Raw genomic sequence first — 18,241 nt, forward strand, 5'->3', positions numbered from 1 at the left:
AGATGGTATCACATCAGCATGGGATCGATCTGCCTGAAATCACTAAGACAGGGCCTGCCCAGCCTGTGAAACCCTGTGAAACCCTTACTTCTACCTCCAAGTGCTGTGCTTGTGTGTTTTTAGACACAGTGGTTGTGCAGACTCTCTGAATCTCTACATTCTTTTCCTTAGTCTGAACAAAGGAAATATGATGAGTTCTGTTATAAGAGGACCCACCTAGATTTTGGAGTTCTGCACATCTTACTTAGATACAGGTTTTTACTATTTATTGCAGGGTTTGGGGAGGGCATGCTATGCCATCATGTGAACTTTTCTTCCTCTACCAGGCATAACCTTTGGCTCTCTAGACATTTCCACCATTCCAAAGATACATCTGTGCCAGTCAAATCACCTGTACATTCTGGGAGGGAAAGCCATCTGGGAATATGCTATGTTTTTACAAAGTATCTGTGTGTTTGACTTTTTTCCAGGGATTTGGCCTCGGGGATCTGCTGGCTGCCCAGGGAGGGATAGCTTTTCAGGGTGGGGCTGAGGGTTTTTCTGCCAGTTTGAGAATGTTCTCTGTGCTGACTTACTTGTTGCCATGGAGACTGGCAGTACAAACTCAAGTTCCCACTTGGCTTCTGCTGTTCTATTGCTTAGGGCCTGTCAGCAAACAGTGCCAGGCAGCCTGGGCTGGCCTGTGTGAGGAGGCCACACCCACAGAGATTAGCCAGGCTGCCCCAGCGTGCTGTGCATTGACTCAGCAGCAGCAGGGATATTGCTCCAGGCTGGGAGCCAGATGGTTGTTCTATGCTGCTTCCAGCCTGCCCTACTTCAATCATCTGAACTCAGTGAGGGCAGAAGAGCTGGGCGGGAGAAGAGGCGAAAGCCTATGCCCTAAGGAGGCACATGAAAGGATCTTTTTAGAAGTCCATTCTGAGATGTCAGAGTGAAATGATTTGTCCAGACAAAAGGTAATTCCCTCTACAGATAACCAATGACTTCACATGGTAAGAACTTAGCAGAGACCAGCAACTAGCCCAGGACCCACAAACAGGCACCCAGTGATCCAGGGCCTCTTTCTTCAGAGTGGTTTGTTCAAGCTCACTTAGCAGGCCTGAAATGGTCAGGTCATTTTCATCCAGACTTGGAATCTTAACTTTTTTGTTACTCTGGAAGCCTTTGGACCTGTGGGAACAAGATTGTCGGTAGAATGACAGATTCTGTCTTTGCTAAGATGGAAGCAAATTTTTCTTCCTAATTCTAAAAAAGAGACAACGCCTTTCCTACAAAAAGAGTTAACCACTCTCAGTGCCAGAGTATTGTTGCCTTTCCTGAGCTCCTCCTTTAAGAAGGCCTGTTTGTGCTGTTAGATATGTTTATGCTCATACATAGCACTAGTCCAAGATTGCATCTCATTTAATCTTCACACCGAGCTTAGGAGAGCAGTGGACACCTGGGGCTCAGAGATTCTGAGGTCACTGATCCTTGTCATCCACTGGAGTTCCTACAGAACAGTGGCCTGGTTCCTGGATGGGCAGGAATGAGAGAGATTGCCAGGCCCTCAGATGTGCATATGCACACACACACACACATGCATGCACACACATGCCCATTCAAAAAGGAAGCCCAGGAGGAAACGGCACCAATCACTAAAGCGTAGCACAGGAGCCAAGCCTCTCGCTACATCACTGCCCTGTCCTGTGCAGCTCTGAATGAGTATAGAGGTGATGTGGGAAGGCAGATATTAGGTCAGGTCTGAGACATGTGCTCAGATATGTGTTATCCCATATCTGCTGTGTTTAGCTTTGCGTTCAGCTCCATCTTCAAGGCTCTTGTGTAAGTTAGTCACTTATGTCCTTTTGTCAGACTACAGGCTCCATATTTGTCTTGATCAGTGCCATAGCATGAACAGTGTAGCAATGCCCAGCATGCATGGGACTCTCCATAAATGTTTGTTGATGGAATGTGTGAACAGTGTGTTTGACACTACTACATGAGCAGCATTTAACATTTACAGTCACCTTTCGGCTATCCTGTCAGCCCACTAGTGACAGATCACTTGGGTAGAACCTGTTCACCTCGGCTCTCTGGAACAGTTCTCAGACAACTTGGTTTCGGCTACAAAAGGCTCAGGACCATTAAAACACAAGTGTCCTCACAAATCTGGTGGCCTTTCGAAGAGATGCAGAACTGAAGATTGGGCTCATAGGAAGACAAGAGCACTGACAGTAAACGATATTCTGGAGACAGAATGAGGCTTGTTAGAGATCCAGCCCTCAGTCACTAGGGAGTGGGCCTTGGGCAAACTGCTTGCTGCCTCCCAGCATCAGAATCCCCATGCTTGAAGTGCCCATAGTTTAGCAGTTCTGCTTTAGTGAAGGTGATTACAGGGATCATATTTACCCTCTTACCAGACACAACTAAAAACTTGTGGACAACCCAGGTGGCGATAGTTTTCAGATATCAGATGTTCTTGACACAGTTTTGTGGTCCTGAGAGAGGGAGAGAAATTATATGAGCCAGCTGAGTACCCTAGTCAGTGCAGTGACAGGGTCCCAGAAAGATTCTGGTCATCCCTCCAAGTTGGAGTGATACAGGAAGAATCCTACAGATGCCCAGGAAGGTCAAGAGGGAAAGAAAGACCTGAGAAAGGGAGAAAGGAGGGGAACAGTGACTGACCTGGATGGTGTTGTGATAGGTGGGAATGGTGGACCAGGCTGTGGAGTTCCAGTCTGTAGATTAAAGAAGATAGAGGAGTGTGTAGGCAGTTGAGGCAAGGACATTATAAACAGGATCCAAACTGGGCTGCTGGAGAATGAAAATGACAATGTCTGTGATACAATGACTATAATTATCTCTGCAGGAACCTGTGTTTCCAGGGTCCTTTCCCCGTTTGCATTAGTGTGTGTGTTCATGTAAAACCACCACCACATCCTCTCACCCCAAAACACACACACACACACACACACACACACACACACACACACACACACACACAGTGTAAAGTTAGCAACAGTGTCAGAATGTTGGTCCCTAGGCGAGGCTCTGATTTGCTATGTTGTGCATTGGAAGGAGGTGACAGAAAACTTAGTAATACAGCAAGAAGGAAAACTACCAAGTTCTTGCATAAGAGACTGCAAAGAGGCCAGCTGCCTGATCCTGGGTTTAGCTGGGCTTTCATTTTGCCACTCACTAGTTGGGTAACTCTTGAGAAGTTATAATGGTAGCTACAGTACTTCCTTAATAAAGGGTAGCTAGGGCACATTTGATAGAATTAGAGAAGCGTTACTTCAACTTCCTGACGAACAATATAATTGTTGTTTTGTGGGTTACAGAAATCCAGGGACTGGGCTACAGCTATTACATGTGTAGCTGCGTTTAATCTCTGTAACAATTCAGTCAGACAGTCATATCCTCAACTGACAGTTAAGGGAAATATGGCTCCAGGGGTTCAGCAAAACACAGCGGGTCACCCGGCTCCCTTAGTGGAAGAAGAGAATGGAGTAATTGGGGAATGCTAGAATCCTCTCACACAGAGGCCAGAACTGCTCTCTGCTCTCCCTCTGTGTGTGTGTGTGTGTGTGTGTGTGTGTGTGTACACACACACACACAGGCTCTAGGGTGGAAAAGGAGAGTGAGAGGACAGCCCGGTAAGCACAAATATAAGTATGCACACGTGGTTTGGGGAGATTTGAAATAGAAAATGAAAATGACAAATTTAAGTTGTGAAATATACTAACTTCCTGAGCAAAAGTGCTTTTCAATTGGAGAACACGGAAAAACTGCTTTGGAATGAAAAGAATTCTGGGGCCTTAAGTGTGGTCCTACTTGTGAGAAGTGTTGCTTCCATGGTCTGTCAAAGACCTTGCCTTCTAGCCTTTAATCCTGTTTTTTTTTCTCATGACTTTGGCTCCCTCCTGAGAATGAAGCAGCTGCCCTGTCCTCTGCTGAGAGAGCGTGGTGAGAGGTCAGCAGCTGAGGGCTACAGTTTTCCTTAAAAGAGAAAAGCTCTTAGGAAAAGTTTTCTTACAAGAAAAAAGCTGGGAGCAGCTCCATCAGCCGTGTGAAAACCCAAGCAGATTCAGGGGGGCACTGTGGAGAGGAATCCCTAGTTTTGATTAAAAACAACAAACAAACAAACAAACAAAAAGCCTGTGTTTTCAGCAGAGCAACACCTGTATGAGAAGACAGGGCAGGGCAGTTACTGATGAGTATCTTTAGACGTTGGATAGGTCTCAGAAACATAGACAAATGTCTGTATTTCTTTCTTTCTTTCTTTCTTTCTTTCTTTCTTTCTTTCTTTCTTTCTTTCTTTTTGTTTTGTTTTTTGGGACAGGGTTTCTCTGTGGCTTTGGAGGCTGTCCTGAAACTCACTCTTGTAGACCAGGCTGGTCTTGAACTCACAGAGATCCGCCTGCCTCTGCCTCTTGAATGCTGGGATTAAAGGCATGCGCCACCACCGCCTGGCATGTCTGTATTTCTACAGTGTCTAGATTTATGGACTAACAGTAAAGTCATAAGTTACGGTGGCTTTGTTGGCAGCAATTTGCCAGATAATCCCGCTTTCCTTGACAGCTAGAACTGAGACAATCACGGGTTCTTTTATTCCAACCTTAATTATTAATATGAGCTCTCGGATGGTATGTTACACATCACACAATAAATGTCTATTTTTGTAAGTAAGTATGTGTGTATGTATTCACGCACGCATGTTACATCATTACAGATTGGCTACAAAGGGCTCAAGAGGCAAGGCATTTCAAAGAAATCCTAGAAGCCAAAGCTGGGAAATGGGTAAAATGTGAAGGAGTCCAGCTGGGCGTGAGACAGAGCCAGCAGCAGAAGAGGTTGGAGAGCTGCTGGCTGCTGCAGGATCTAAGCGGAGCTGCAGCAGTGAGGTGAGGAGGGCAGATGGCCCTCTGAGCAGATGAGTGGACAGAGGTCCAGATGGGTGAGCAGACAGGCAGATGACAATTCCAGCAAGCAGCATCCATAGTGAGGACCCAATGAAACTGAAGGCCTTGGGACAGTTGGGAGTTCTCTGCCTGCCTGTCCCCTGACCATGCAGCAGGTAGTCAGATGGTGATGGGTTACTGTCACAGTGTTAGAAGCCCATCTTTTGAATGGGGTACAGGAGAGGGGGTTAGATCCTTCCTTGGTTGTGTCTGATAAGTTCTTGGCCCTGGTTTTCCTACTATGATTTTAATATGCCCATGTGGCCCTATATTCTCAATGGAGGTGAGAAATTTATAGTGCAGCACCCTTTACTCCCAGAAATAGGTCATTTTTTGGTCTGTGCTGTGAAGGTGTCAGATGGACGGTGCCATTCACATGTCCACCTCATGCAGAGTCATCATGCTTCCTCAAAATGGATTCAAAAAGCTGCCTGTAGATGGAATCTCTCAAGGCAAGATGCAGCCTAAAGAAACCACTATTTTACATTATATAGGGGTAACTTGTGGCAGTGCACAGTTACTCACTCTTGTAGAGTAATAAGAGACTGAACTACGGGACCCGAGGGAGGCCAATGTCATTCCCAAAAGTCCTAGGGCCCCCATTGTGGTCTTGTGAGTTGGTCAGCATGGAGCACAGACCTGGAGAAAGATGCAATGAAAGGCGAAAGAGAATAGCACCAGCAGTGACGATCCCATTGCTCTTCAGAGGGTGAGCTCTTAGTAGAGGAAGTTTTATAAATTAGAGTTTCCAGAGTCACTGGGCTGTCTTCAATGACAATGTCAGTTCACTCGCTCATCCCACAGACACTCACTAATGCCTAACTCATGTCAGCAACAGTTTGAGGCACTGGGAACGCCCCACACCTTTTATAGAGGTCATGACTGATCAGAGAGAGGGTCAGGATGTAGTTCAGTGGAAAGGTGTACAGGCCTGGGTTTGATTCTCAGCCCTGCAAAACAAAGCAAAAGAAAACAATAACTTCTCCCACACACACTCATTTGGATGGAGGGAACAGATAACCAACAATAAATAGATATATAGTAGCAGCAGATGATGAGATGCAGGAAGGTCTTAGTAGTGGTCGGGGGTTGGTATAGATGCCACATTTAGGGCTGAGCACTTATAGAACTTATTCTCAGCACTTTTATCTGCACTGACTGCTGCCTACTGCAGAGAAATGCTGGCCAAGGCCGAGGGCAGCACTAACCTATGGGTATAAGCATAAACATTTAGGAGGCAGTTTGACAACATGTTGTTTAACAAAACAACTGTAGTGGGTTCCTGTCTAGACCTGGGAGGTCACAGCCTTCATTTGATGGACAGTTTCCTTTGATATACAAAAGCTTTATAACTTCGTGAGATCCTATTTGTTGGTTATCCATCTTATTTCCTGAGTGATCAAAGCCCTGTCCAAAAAGTCCTTACCTATGCCTATATTTATTTATAAGTATGCTCCCTAAGTTTTTCTCTAGTAGTTTCTTTTTCTGTATTTATTCATGTGTGTATGTGTTTGTGTGGGTGCTTGCATGCATGTATATGCAGAGGCCCGAAAAGGGCTTCATTGCCTTTCCGTATCATTCTCTGCCCATTTCTTTGAGGCAGGGTCTCTCCCTAAATCTGGGGATTTTGTTTTCTTGGCTAAGCTGGAAGCCAGCAGCCCCAGCATTCTCCTATCACATGGGTTCTGAGACTTGAACTCTGGTCCTAATGATAACAAAGCAAATACTATTAACATTAACCTCTGACCCTTTTCTCCAGTCCCTTGTTTGTTTGAGACAGTCTTGCTATGTAGCCTGGGCTGACTTCAAACTCATGGCTATCTTTCTGTCTCAGATACTGGAGTGCTAGGATTATAAGCAGGGGCTACTATACCCAGCATTTTCTAAGAGATCTTATATGTTCCTTCATGCCCACCTGTTCTGCCCCATGTCTTTTAGGATTTGGGTGGGACATGGGTCTGGGTCAGAGGTTCCTCTAAGTATCCACCTGTGCTTTTCTTAGCTTCCTTTTCGAGAGCGGTATCTGAAATAGATAAATAAATCTGATTTTAAGTACTTGACATGTTTTGTTTTGTTTTGTTTTGTTTTGTTTTGAGACAGGGTCTCTTTGTGTAGCCTTTGCTGTCCTGTCCTAGAACTCACTCTGTAGACCAGGCTGGCCTGAAACTCAGACATCCACCTGCCTGTGCCTTCTGAGTGCTGGGATTAAAGGTGTGCACCACCACTGCCTGACTTTGATGTTATTCTTTTATCTCGAACCATTAGATAAGATCTTTCATCCCCATTTATAGATATAGAATCTGGAGCTCTGGGAAGTTAGTCTATATATACGCAGTAGTACAAAGTTGAGTCCAAATTAGTTAAGTTTCTGTCTTCATAATCACTATACTGTGCTGTCCCCTTACCTTCCATATCCACATATGAATGGATGAAGGGATGTGTTTATGAATTATTAAAAACTGATCTAATAATGTCTAGGGACTCAGACATTGAGAATTTGGGAACTCCACTGACTTACTGCAGAAGGCAAGCATAGATTGAAACCCTTAAGACTGAGACTGTAATTGGTCAGATAGAAAGAGAAAGGTATCAGGGTACAGTCATTAATCACAATTATATTTATTTAGGATGTGCGTGTGTGTGTGTGTGTGTGTGTGTGTGTGTGTGTGTGTGTGTGTGTGTACGTGTGTGTGTGTACACGTACCATAGCGCATATTGATGAAGTCAGACTAGTGCTTTTCTACCATATGGGTGGATACCAAGGATCAAATTCAGGCATCATATTTGAAGGTAGCAGCCTTTACCTGGTGAGCCATCTCACCTGCCTGGTTATAGTCATTTATAAGAAATAACATTGAGGGTGTGGTGTTTGTAGAGAGTGCAGAAAAGACCTGCTTACATCAGGTTTGGAAACATTGTGGAGGATCACTATGTCTGCGTTTGTTTTGTGTTGTTTAAGTCCACACTGTCTTTGAATGGCCAAGAAGAAAGCCTCAGGACTGTCTAAGAATCCTGGTCTGGAGCAAGAAGGGAAGACCATGGGAAGGGTGCCTAGATACTGATGGAGTTCTGTTGACTACAGTTTATTCTGGGAAATAGTTGGATTTCTATACACATATCTCAGCTGAGTGGCTTTTAAACACTTCCTGATTCTGCTTTGCCAGTCGCCTCCTCCAGGCCCCAGGAGAGTTCCTGGCATAAGACCATGGGTGTAAGAATCACTTCGGGGTTCTGGAGAGGTTAATGGTTAAGAGCGCTTGCTTTTGTAGAGGACTGGGGTTCAGTTCCCAACATCCACATAGCGGGTCACAGCCATCTGCAACTCCAGCTCTAGAGGACCAAGTGCCCTCTTCTGGTCCCCATGGTCAATAAGAATGCATGCAGTGTACTAACATGCATGTAGCAAAAACACTCAAACACATAAAATAAAAATAAAAGAAAAGGAAAAGAACTACCTTAAGAAATAATCCAACTCCAGGCTCTGAGAATCTGCAGGGACCTGCTGCTGCTGCTAATGATGATAATGATGATGGTGATGATGATGGTGATGCATCTGGGAGCTTTGAGAGTACACTTTGAGGGACAGTTGGGGCGAGAATCAGAGACCAGTGCGGGTGGGCCCTTCTGGCACAAGTGAATCTGAGAACTGAGGGAGTGTCCTTTGAGCAGCTTTTACCTTAAAAAGGGACTCTGCTGTCGTGCCCATGTCCAAGAGGAAACTGTTCTGTGCCACTTGTTGAGGAAGAATACCCAGGGCCGTCACCACAGGTACAGGATGGATGGACTGCAGTAGAGGACAGAGGGAGTTCAAGTCCCTACACAGCACAGTCAAGTGGTAGGGAGGAGTCAGTGGACGGAAAATTTCTAAGCGGAAACATGAGGGATAGGGGAATTCTGGCAAACCTAAGAGGATTATCACGGAAGGCAGGCCAGGGTGATCCCCATGTCACAGTCACGTGGGAGAGAAAGAGCCTGATAGTTACTAAAGGCAGTCAATCTGATATCCAGAGAGGTGGACCTGTTAATCTCAGTGGGGTCCCTTGCAGATCTGAACCTGAGGAGGAAGCCCACACTCTGCCTAGGAGAAGGCTGTACAAGGAACATTTTTCTGCTTCCCTGCTTCTCCTGTCAGTCTGGTTTCTCTTAAGGGGGGTGAAGGGGTTGATTGTTCCCTCCCTTATTTTCAGTACCCAGGAGGAACTTGGTGGACACAGGCCCAGAGGAGGGAGCAGTGTGGGGAAGTAATACAAAGCCGTGCAGGCCCAGCCAAAATGACAAACTCAGGCAGCCAGAGCCCAGGCCTTCAAAAACTGGGATAGCGTGGTCTCTTCAGATCTTCCACAGGAGATTTGGGAACAGCTTGGAAACTCTTTTTTTGTCCCCGGCCCAGTTGCAGGCTACGATTCTTCCCTGAGGATGGCAGTCCTCTGGCTGTTTACAGTCCCCAGAGGCAGCGGCAGTGAGTACATGTGAAGGAATTTCCAGCAATCCCCATGGGCTGTGTCTGGGCTACACAGAGAAGGGACCGGGTGTGCTGTGTATGTGAGCTCCCCCCACGCCCCCTGCTGAGGCCCTCAGCCAGCAGAGTTCTTACTCACCACAGAGGCATGTGGCTATAAATGTGGGCCCAGCCTGTGGGGAGAACATTTCCATTCCTCTTTTTTAAACCAATTGCATGTTCCAGAGGAACACAGGTTCTTAACTGACACCACGGTAACTAAGCTGACTAGTAACTGGGTTGGCTTTCAACTCCCCCTGCCCCCAGGTATAACATCTAGTTGTTAGGTCATTCCCATGGCTTAGAATTAGGACCACGCCATGCATAGAGGCCTGGCTCTGAGCTCTACCACAGTCAGACTGAAGGGGTGGCGACTGAGTTTGCTTCATTGTCAGATGCACCTGGAGCTTGTGAGTTCCCCAAAGAGCTGCAGAGCCAAGGCCCTGGCATCTCTTTCATTGTAGTTTCCTTTTGGGGCTGTGGCCCATCTGTTAGAGCCTTGGGGACAGTCAGGCAAGGCGTCCACATTGGCACGGCATATCATCTTGGCTTAGTTACAGCATCACATTCGTAATAGGGAGGAAAAGAGGTCCTTGGCTCAGTGTCTCCTCTTTTAAAGGAAATAAGCTTATGGTCAGAGTGAACTGTTCCTGTCCCTTGTGTAGGAGGCCAAGCTATCATTCCCCATGTTCTCACAGTTTTCTGTATCCAGGCAACTGCCCAGAAAACAGGCCTGGCTGGCTGTCCCGTGAGGTGCTGCAGGACTGGCTGCAGGCAGTCTTCCTTCAGTTTGATCTAAGGTGCTGGGGGCTGCATCTGTTTACATCTTTCCTCAAACTCAGTCTCACTGTGAAAATATGTTTGAGATTATCGTTCCAGGCCTTTACCATAACCCACTTGTTACACATAGTTTCACACACACGTTCTCTTTTACATGCCCCTCCCACAATAAAATAATCAGAATTGTATGACAAGAAAGTAAATCTTAGGAAATGGAACTCAAGCTTTTTAAAAGAAGGGATTGAGGTCAGCGTCTATAATTGGCTACTCTGCTTTTCTCCATTCCTGCCCGGTCATCTGATACTGCCCTCTCCTGGAGAAGGAAACCCAGCAGGCTGAGTCAGAACAGGTTATGAACCACTGAGCAGCATAAAAAGATTAACAGGTGGGCTTCGTGTGTACTCCAGCCTCTTCTTTCCAGTTAGCCACAAGTGCACTGTCTGCTACGGTATTGTGTACCTTCAGTGTCTCTTATGGTTCTGTTCTGACTTCATCTTTGCCCCTACACTATGTGTGGATTGCTTTTGACCTGTGAAATTACAGAGCAATAATTCCAAAGGCAGAAACCCTGCCTTTCATTATGAGGTTTCCAAAGAAATTCTAGGAGATTTTAAACACACACACATAACATCAAAATGTAGGAAAGTAGTAAAAGTTTAGACAGACCTGTATAGGACACATCATGTGTGTAAGCCTGGCCTGTGAAGTCATTCACTTCTGTCCATCTGTTTGCCAATAATACAGTGCTTAAAAAGAAAATGGAAGGACTAAGGCAAGGCCCCAGAGAGAGCTGGAACACAACACTTGGGGCTACAATAGCAATTGTTCTCTACCTAGGTGAGAACAATGCTGTCCTCCAGGACACCAGGTAATGTATCTGGTGATCACAGCTCAAGGGACTGTCCTGGGCATCGAGTGGGAGGCGGTCAGAGGCTCTGCTGCATGTCTGATGAAGTGCATGGCAGCCCCCCACAACACGAATGTTGTCAAGTTCAAATGTCATTAGTGTTAAGGTCTAGGATGCTGGCCCAACCCCGAATCAGGCCTTTTACCTGTGGTCTTTTTCCTCATGGCCTGGGCATGGCACCCTGTCCTGTCCTCAGATTTATTTACTGCTGATAAGAGGTTCAGGTTATTCTGGCCCTACCTGGCTTTACCAAAAACAAACCAGTACATGCTCAAGTGTGTGATGTAATTTTCTTAATCATAGAACTGCACCATGAATCATGGACTGTGAAGGATAACGTTTGTTTCCCCATCTTGCCTGGCAAACAGCATGTTTAGACAAAGCCAGACAGATTTTCCTTAAAAGAAGGGAGAGAACTCATTTTACTTTTTGTGTGTGTGAGTGCCTGTGGTGTGTGTGTGTGTGTGTGTGTGTGTGTGTGTGTGTGTGTGTCTGTGTCTGTGTGTGTGTCTGTATGTGGTGTGAGTGCCTGTAGTGTGTGTGTGTGTGTGTGTGTGTGTGTGTGTGTCTGTGTGTGTCTGTGTGTGGTGTGAGTGCCTGTAGTGTGTGTGTGTGTGTGTGTGTGTAGTATGAGTGCCTGTGGGGGTGGGTTTATGGTGTGAGTGCCTGTGTGGGATATGTGTGTGTATATGAGTGTGTGTTGTGTGAGTGCTTATGGTGTGTGTGTATGGTGTGAGTGTGTGTGAGTGTATGGTATGAATGTCTGTGATCTGTATATATATAGTATGAGTGCCTGTAGTGTGTGTGTGTGTGTGTGTGTGTGTGTGTGTGTGTGTGTGTGTGGTGTTATTACCTGTAGGGTGTTATTGCCTGTATTTATAGTGTGTGTGCCTGTTGGGTGTGTGTTTCAGTAGATGGTGTGAGTGGTTGTGGTGTGTGCGTGTGTGTGTGTGTGTGTGTGTGTGTGTGTGTGTGCCTGTTATGTGTGTCTCTGTGTGTGTGTGTGTGTCTCTCTCTCTGTGTGTGTGTGTGTGAGTGCCTATGATGTGAGTGCCAGTGATGTGTGTGGAGTTATTACCTGTGATATGTGTAGAGGTGTGTGTGTGTGTGTGTGTGTGTGTGTGTGTGTGTGTGTGTGTGAGTGCCTGTGATGTGTGGGGGGTGCACATGCCAATGAGCATAGTGAAAGTCAGGACAACCTTTGAGAGTCAGTTCTCACTTTTCATCTCATTGAGGGAAGGTCTCGTTTTTTTTTGTTGCATCTCCATGTACCTCAGGCTAGCTGACCCCCAAGCTTCTGTGCATGTACCTCAGGCTAGCTAACCCCCAAGCTTCTGTCCATGTACCTCAGGCTAGCTGACCCCCAAGCTTCTGTGCATGTACCTCAGGCTAGCTGACCCGCAAGCTTCTGTCCATGTACCTCAGGCTAGCTGACCCCCAAGCTTCTGTGCATGTACCTCAGGCTAGCTGACCCCCAAGCTTCTGTCCATGCCTCCCACCACCAGGCAGAAGTGCTGGAATTACAGGTGTGGGCTACAGCATCTGCCTTTTAACATGTGTCTTGAGGATCAAATTCAGGTTACCAGGCTTGCACAACCGGCAAGCACTCTTAAACATTGAGTCAGTTCCCCAACCCTCCGAGGTAACTTTTAAGCATGCTATTATTAATATATTGATCTTCTTAAATTTTTAAGGTTGTAATTTTAGTTTTTGTGTATGTGTGAGTGATCATGTGTACAGATGGACACATGAGAGGAGGTCAAAAGTTAACCTTGGGTGTCACTCCCCAGGAGCCAGCTACATTGTTTTTGAGATAAATTCTCTCTCTCACTAACACCTAGGCTACCTGATTAGTCTAGGCTGTACGGGCAGCAAGCCCCAGGGGCCGACAGCCGCCCCCCCCATCTCCACCTTCCCAAGAGTGGGATTTCAACTGTGTACCTTGACACAAAACTTTTCACATGAGTGCAGAGACTAAACTCAGGTCCTTGTGTATTTGCAGCAAACATTTTACTGACTGCAAACCCCTATTTTCCCATTTCATTATTCTTTAAATATCAATTAACCCATCCCATGACTGATTGCCATATTTAAAAATCAGGAATCAAAACTTTCCTTAGGTGTCTGTGGGTGCTGAGGGAATTCGGTGGAAACACTAGGGCCCTCATCTCGTGCTGTGGGTTAACTGTTTTGTATGGTGGAGTTGGAGTGAGGTGTGTATCTCTGTCTTCATCATGTTAGAGAAATCAAACCCAAGTAAGGAGAAAATAATGCTCCAGGTATACTAATTGTTTTAATACACTAAGGTTCATTAAGATACCATATAAAGTTCTCATCAGTTCTCAGCATTGTATGGTAGACCTGACTGCTGTGTGGACCTTCAAGAAGTGAACGGCTCACTCATCCTTCTGGAGGCAAATGTGTTTCTGTTGCTAGCTAGAGGCTGTCATGTGCTTTATCAGAAGAGATGAGAGCCTTCGGTGGTCCTCATATGCTGAGAGTTATGTGTGTATACAGATCTGTATCAGAACATACACTCTTCCAAGAAACCGTAGGCAAATACTCGGGTTACTAGGCAGACTGTGTGAAACTGCCCATGATGCTCTGGTCTCGGGCAATAGAATCAACTATTTCCAGAGTGAAACAGCTCAGTCCCCGAAGTCACTGAGGTATGTGGAGAGCCACAGATCATACAGTCTGAGGTCTGAGAACATGGATACACATGTGTCACTCCAAAAATGATGTGTCTACACCAACACCAAGGCTTCAGAAAGGATATATCCACACTGACTTCAGCCTTCACTTCCTATTTTTTTCTGGTGGTGCAAGAGATTGAGCCAAAGCCTTGAGTATGGCAGGCAAGAGCTGTATTCCAAATCTACTTCCTGTTTTTGTTTTTGTTTTTTTAAGAAACTAGTACATTTTTATAATTTTTGACTTATACCTAAGAATACACTTTACCTAGGGTAACATGAAAATAATCAACCAGTCTCTCCACCATGTGCTGTTGTTGGGATGTTTTTGGAGACATGGTCTTACTATATAGTCCAGACTAGCCTTGGACGCTTAATTCCCCTGTCTCTGTCCCCTGGGTCATCAGATTATAAGTGTGTACTTCCATGCTTGGCTTACCCTGATATGCATATACATATACATATACACATTCATACATATACATAATCGTACATACATATGTACATACATACATGTGCATACACACACAGTGGTACAAGCCAGTAATGTCAGCACTCAGGATGCAAAAGTAGAAGGAATATGACTTTGTGACCAGGCTAGGTTTATAGTGAGTTCAAGTACAACTTGAGTTACTTTAGTAAGCCCCTGTGTCTTAGTTACGCTTCTATTGCTGTGATAAAACACCATGACCAAGGAAACTTAACAAAATAACACATTAATTGGGCTTACAGTTCAGGGGATTAGACAATGGTGGAGCAAAGGACAACAGGAACTGCTTGAGTGCCCACATCTTGATCCACAGCAAGAGGCAGAGAGCAGTGCACACTAGAAATGGCAAGTCTTCTGAAACCTCAAAGCTCAGCCCCAGTGACACACCTCCTCCAACAAGGCCTCACTCTTAATCCTTCCCAAACAGTTCCACCAGCCAGGGGCCAAGTATTCTAACATATGTGCCTGTAGGGACCAATCTCATTCAAACTACACACCCTGTCTCCAGAGGAAAACAGAATGAACAGAACTATGAATCTCTTTTGGCCTGGAGATGTAGCTCAGTGGCCGGGTGCTTGTGTAGCACCATGTAAAGCCCTGCATAGCACCACGAACACCAGAATCACCATCTCCATCACTTGGGGCTCAGTGCTTAGTTGTCCATTTCATTGCTAGTGATATTCTGTTCTATAACATTGCTTCCTATTAACATGAGTCATTGCAAACATAGGTGAGCTGTAAGTAACCGACATCATTCTTCCTAGTTCTCTATCCCCCTTTGCAGTCTGCACATTGAAATGAAAGCATCCAGGCTCTGTGCCTCTCTGGTCCCTTCCTCCACCCACATTTCAGGTTACATCCTCCAAGTTTCAGACAGTTTTCCATGGGTTACTTTTTCCTTTAAATATTTTAATATTAACTCGCAGTGGATGTGTGTTCTACATATACAAAAAAAAATCCCTTAAAAACAGGCCTTAGCTGGGCATTGGTGGTGCACACCTTTAGTCCCAGCACTTGGGAGACAGAGGCAGGCAGATCTCTGTGAGTTCTAGAACAGCCTGGTCTACAAGATTTAGTTCCAGGACAGCCTCCAAAGCCATCAAGAAACCCTGTCTCAAAAAACCAAAAAGAAAGAAAAAAACAGCCTTAATTATATAAAATTTTTAAATATTCATTTGCAGTATCTATAGACTTACTCATTCTTTCCATCGTTCCACAAAGACCTTTTAAATGCCTGCCATGTTTCAGACAATGGGTTGAGCAAAACAGAAGCAACCAGTGTGCCCAGAGAGCATATGCTAGAGACAGGCACACCGTGTACTTTTCTGCCCATGAGCCTTGTGCAACAGGGCGCTGAAGAGTGAATGACAGAGACCTGCAGTGGTTCCTGGGACCAGGAAGAGAGAGCAGAGAGTACATCCTCATTTGGATGCTGCAACAGAGGGTACGGGCTAGTGAGTTCGCCCCATCCGGCTAGCCCAGGCAGCCTAGACTTAACACTTTGAGAAGGCTGACATGGGGAAATATTGTTTAGTGGGCGATGCCTGGGTCCTTTTAAGTCCTGTTACAGAGGATTGCTTCCCTTGCCTACTGAGGGTTTTCTTCTCTCTCTCTCTCTCTCTCTCTCTCTCTCTCTCTCTCTCTCTCTCTCTCTCTCTCTCTCTGGGGGCCTGTATTCAGTTGTTCCCTCGTCCCTCCTCATGCATGATACTCAGAATTGTGTGGACAGTATTAGTTTGACTCTTGCATGACCCCTTGTCATGGAGAAGTACCACATATTCTGGTCACTGTGAAGTACTCTGCCCACATTCACATTCTGTGGTGATTTTAATGAGATGTTAGGGTCAAAGCCTAGGCCCTGGTGTCCCTAACAAGCTAAGCTCAGCTACTTGTCCTCAAGAAGTCAATTAAAAAGAGAACTAATAGCGAAAGGCAGAGAAAGGAAGTTTATTCAGTGTAGTCACACTGGGAAGAGTAACAAGAAAAGAGGTAGAACCGTCCCCCGAAAAGTCCATCTTTGGGGTCCTACTATGCAGTTTATGTTTAATAGGGAGCAACAAGCACACAGAACTAAGTAGTCCCGAGTAAGTGGTGTGGTCCCACCCATCAGAGTCCTATCATTGCTAGTCTCCCATAAGTTCCTCTTCTGGCTGCTACCATATTTTATCCTTTTCCTTCTCTTTGCATGAGTCTCCTAAGGAAATTCCATTTCTTGGAGGCCATTGTTTCAATAGTCTGATAGCCAAAGGGAGGGGCACATGTCTCTCTTTAGTACATCTGCATTTCTGCCAGGGCAGTTACAAGGTTGGATGGATATGAAGGCATTGGTTGTTTGAAGGGTCTGTGGATGCATGCCTCCACTTAGCCTGCTGTGTGCTTTCTTGTCTCCCCTGCAGATTAATTGGCACAGCAACTGTCTCCCTGAAGGACCTGATCGGGGACCAGAACAGATCCTTGCCCTACAAACAGATCTCCCTACTAAATGAAAAGGGACAAGACACTGGGGTGAGCTCTCTGCTTTTGTGGAAAAAAAAATAAGATGGCTAAGTAAAACTTTATTTGGGAAAGACTTGCTTGGTAATTAGCTCACTACCCAAAATACTAGAAGTCTGGTTTCAATGATAAGATCCATTTGTCAATGATATGGGTCTTATCCTTCTCAATTTTCAGTCACAGAGCCAGCAAATTTGAGATTTGATTTGATTTGAAAGAATTCCAGTGGTGGCACACACCTTTAATTCCAGCGTTCAGGAGGCAGAGGCAGGCAGATCTCTGTGAGTTCAAGGCCAGCCTGGTCTATAGAGTTCTAGGAGAGCCAGAACTGTTAAACAGAGAAACCTTGTCTTGAAAAAATTAAAAAAAAAAAGAATTCTATATGGTAAGCTAGACCCCTCTGCATATAGTTTAATGCTATCCACTTGGTGTTTGAATGGTTGCCTTTAGCTTTGTATAGCTTTGGTAAGGTATCAGACAAACAGAAGGTTTTTGTTACCTTCTGTGTTAAGATGGTAGTATCATGGTCTTTGCAACCACATTGGTTGCCGAATATTTTCTGATCCTAGACTCTCGATATAATTACATATTGTTGACATAAAACCAGAATTGAAAACTTGGTATGGTGGTGCACACCTTTAACCCCAGCAATCAGAAGGCTGAGGCAGGCTGATCTCTGCGTGTTTCAGCCTGATCTATGCAGGGAAATCCAGGCCAGCTAGGGGTACACAATGAGATCCTGTGGGTTTTTTTTTTTTTTGAGATTTCAAGTGTGTTTTCCTCAAGTAACTCAGATTCAGATGCCATATGACTACTAAGAAGTCTTCAAACACTACTATGCTCAGCACATGACTTCTAACCCCTTCATTTGCCAACCAACTTACTTTGCCTATGAACCTGGGCAAAAGTTTTATCCTAGAGGCATCACTGTAAGTCTATCATAGGCAAGGCCTCTGGGAATCCAGGGGAAAGGATGCCGTGCGGCTGCACTGATCTCTGAGGCCTTTAATCCCAGCAGAGGCAGGCAGATCTCTGTGAGTTCGAGGCCAGCCTGGTCTACAGAGCGAGTTCCAGGACAGCCTAGACTGTTACACAGAGAAACCCAGAGACTCCGCTAGAGGTTAGGGTTCTGATCATAGCACATTCATCCAAAATGCCCTCCACCATCTGACCACCCAAAGCCCGGCTGAGAGAAACAATGCCAAGGCAAGATGACTGTGGGTTTTACAGATTGCTGGTGTTTTATAATGCGCAGAAGAGAACTCATGGACTGTCCAAAGCAGCAGCAGAACTGTTGGGACTGAGATGAACACTGCCCCTGGGATGCTGTCACCCTTACTGAGATTCCTAAGCATCCCTAGGAATATTGAGACAGCTGGAACTTTGGCATGTAAAGCAGCAATCAGGGATGAGTCACTATGGACTCTGCTAGGTTTTGAA

The 18,241-nt window shown here is 45.5% G+C and overlaps 1 protein-coding gene and 1 long non-coding RNA gene across 11 annotated transcripts in view; one reads left to right on the plus strand and one right to left on the minus strand.

Moving 5' to 3' along the window:
• Positions 1-9,302, minus strand: part of LOC103160307 — a 12,568-nt gene extending 3,266 nt beyond the window's left edge. Inside the window, exons 1-5 of one of the 4 annotated variants that reach the window (XR_004768992.1) lie at positions 8,396-9,301; positions 5,805-5,890; positions 2,665-2,793; positions 2,397-2,477; positions 1-1,170 (exon numbers count right to left, since the gene is read on the minus strand). The exon at positions 1-1,170 is cut by the window's left edge and continues 1,124 nt beyond it. This is a non-coding gene — a long non-coding RNA (uncharacterized LOC103160307). Of the gene's footprint in view, positions 1,171-1,378; positions 2,478-2,664; positions 2,794-5,804; positions 5,891-8,395 lie in introns of those variants that run through there. The other 3 variants (XR_003483728.2, XR_003483731.2, XR_003483727.2) reach the window with 3 other exon arrangements.
• Myof (myoferlin) overlaps positions 1-18,241 on the plus strand; it is a 150,634-nt gene that overhangs the window by 30,049 nt on the left and 102,344 nt on the right. For all 7 annotated transcript variants that reach the window (XR_003483726.2, XM_027407446.2, XM_027407445.2 and 4 more), the window contains exon 4: positions 16,705-16,813. Coding sequence is in view for 6 of the 7 variants with exons in the window: in XM_027407446.2 (XP_027263247.1) it covers positions 16,705-16,813 (109 nt within the window). In the remaining variant the exon portion in view is untranslated. The remainder of the gene's footprint in view (positions 1-16,704; positions 16,814-18,241) is intronic.

This window comes from Cricetulus griseus, chromosome 3 (assembly GCF_003668045.3).
Source record: "Cricetulus griseus strain 17A/GY chromosome 3, alternate assembly CriGri-PICRH-1.0, whole genome shotgun sequence".
Lineage (NCBI taxonomy): Eukaryota > Metazoa > Chordata > Mammalia > Rodentia > Cricetidae > Cricetulus > Cricetulus griseus.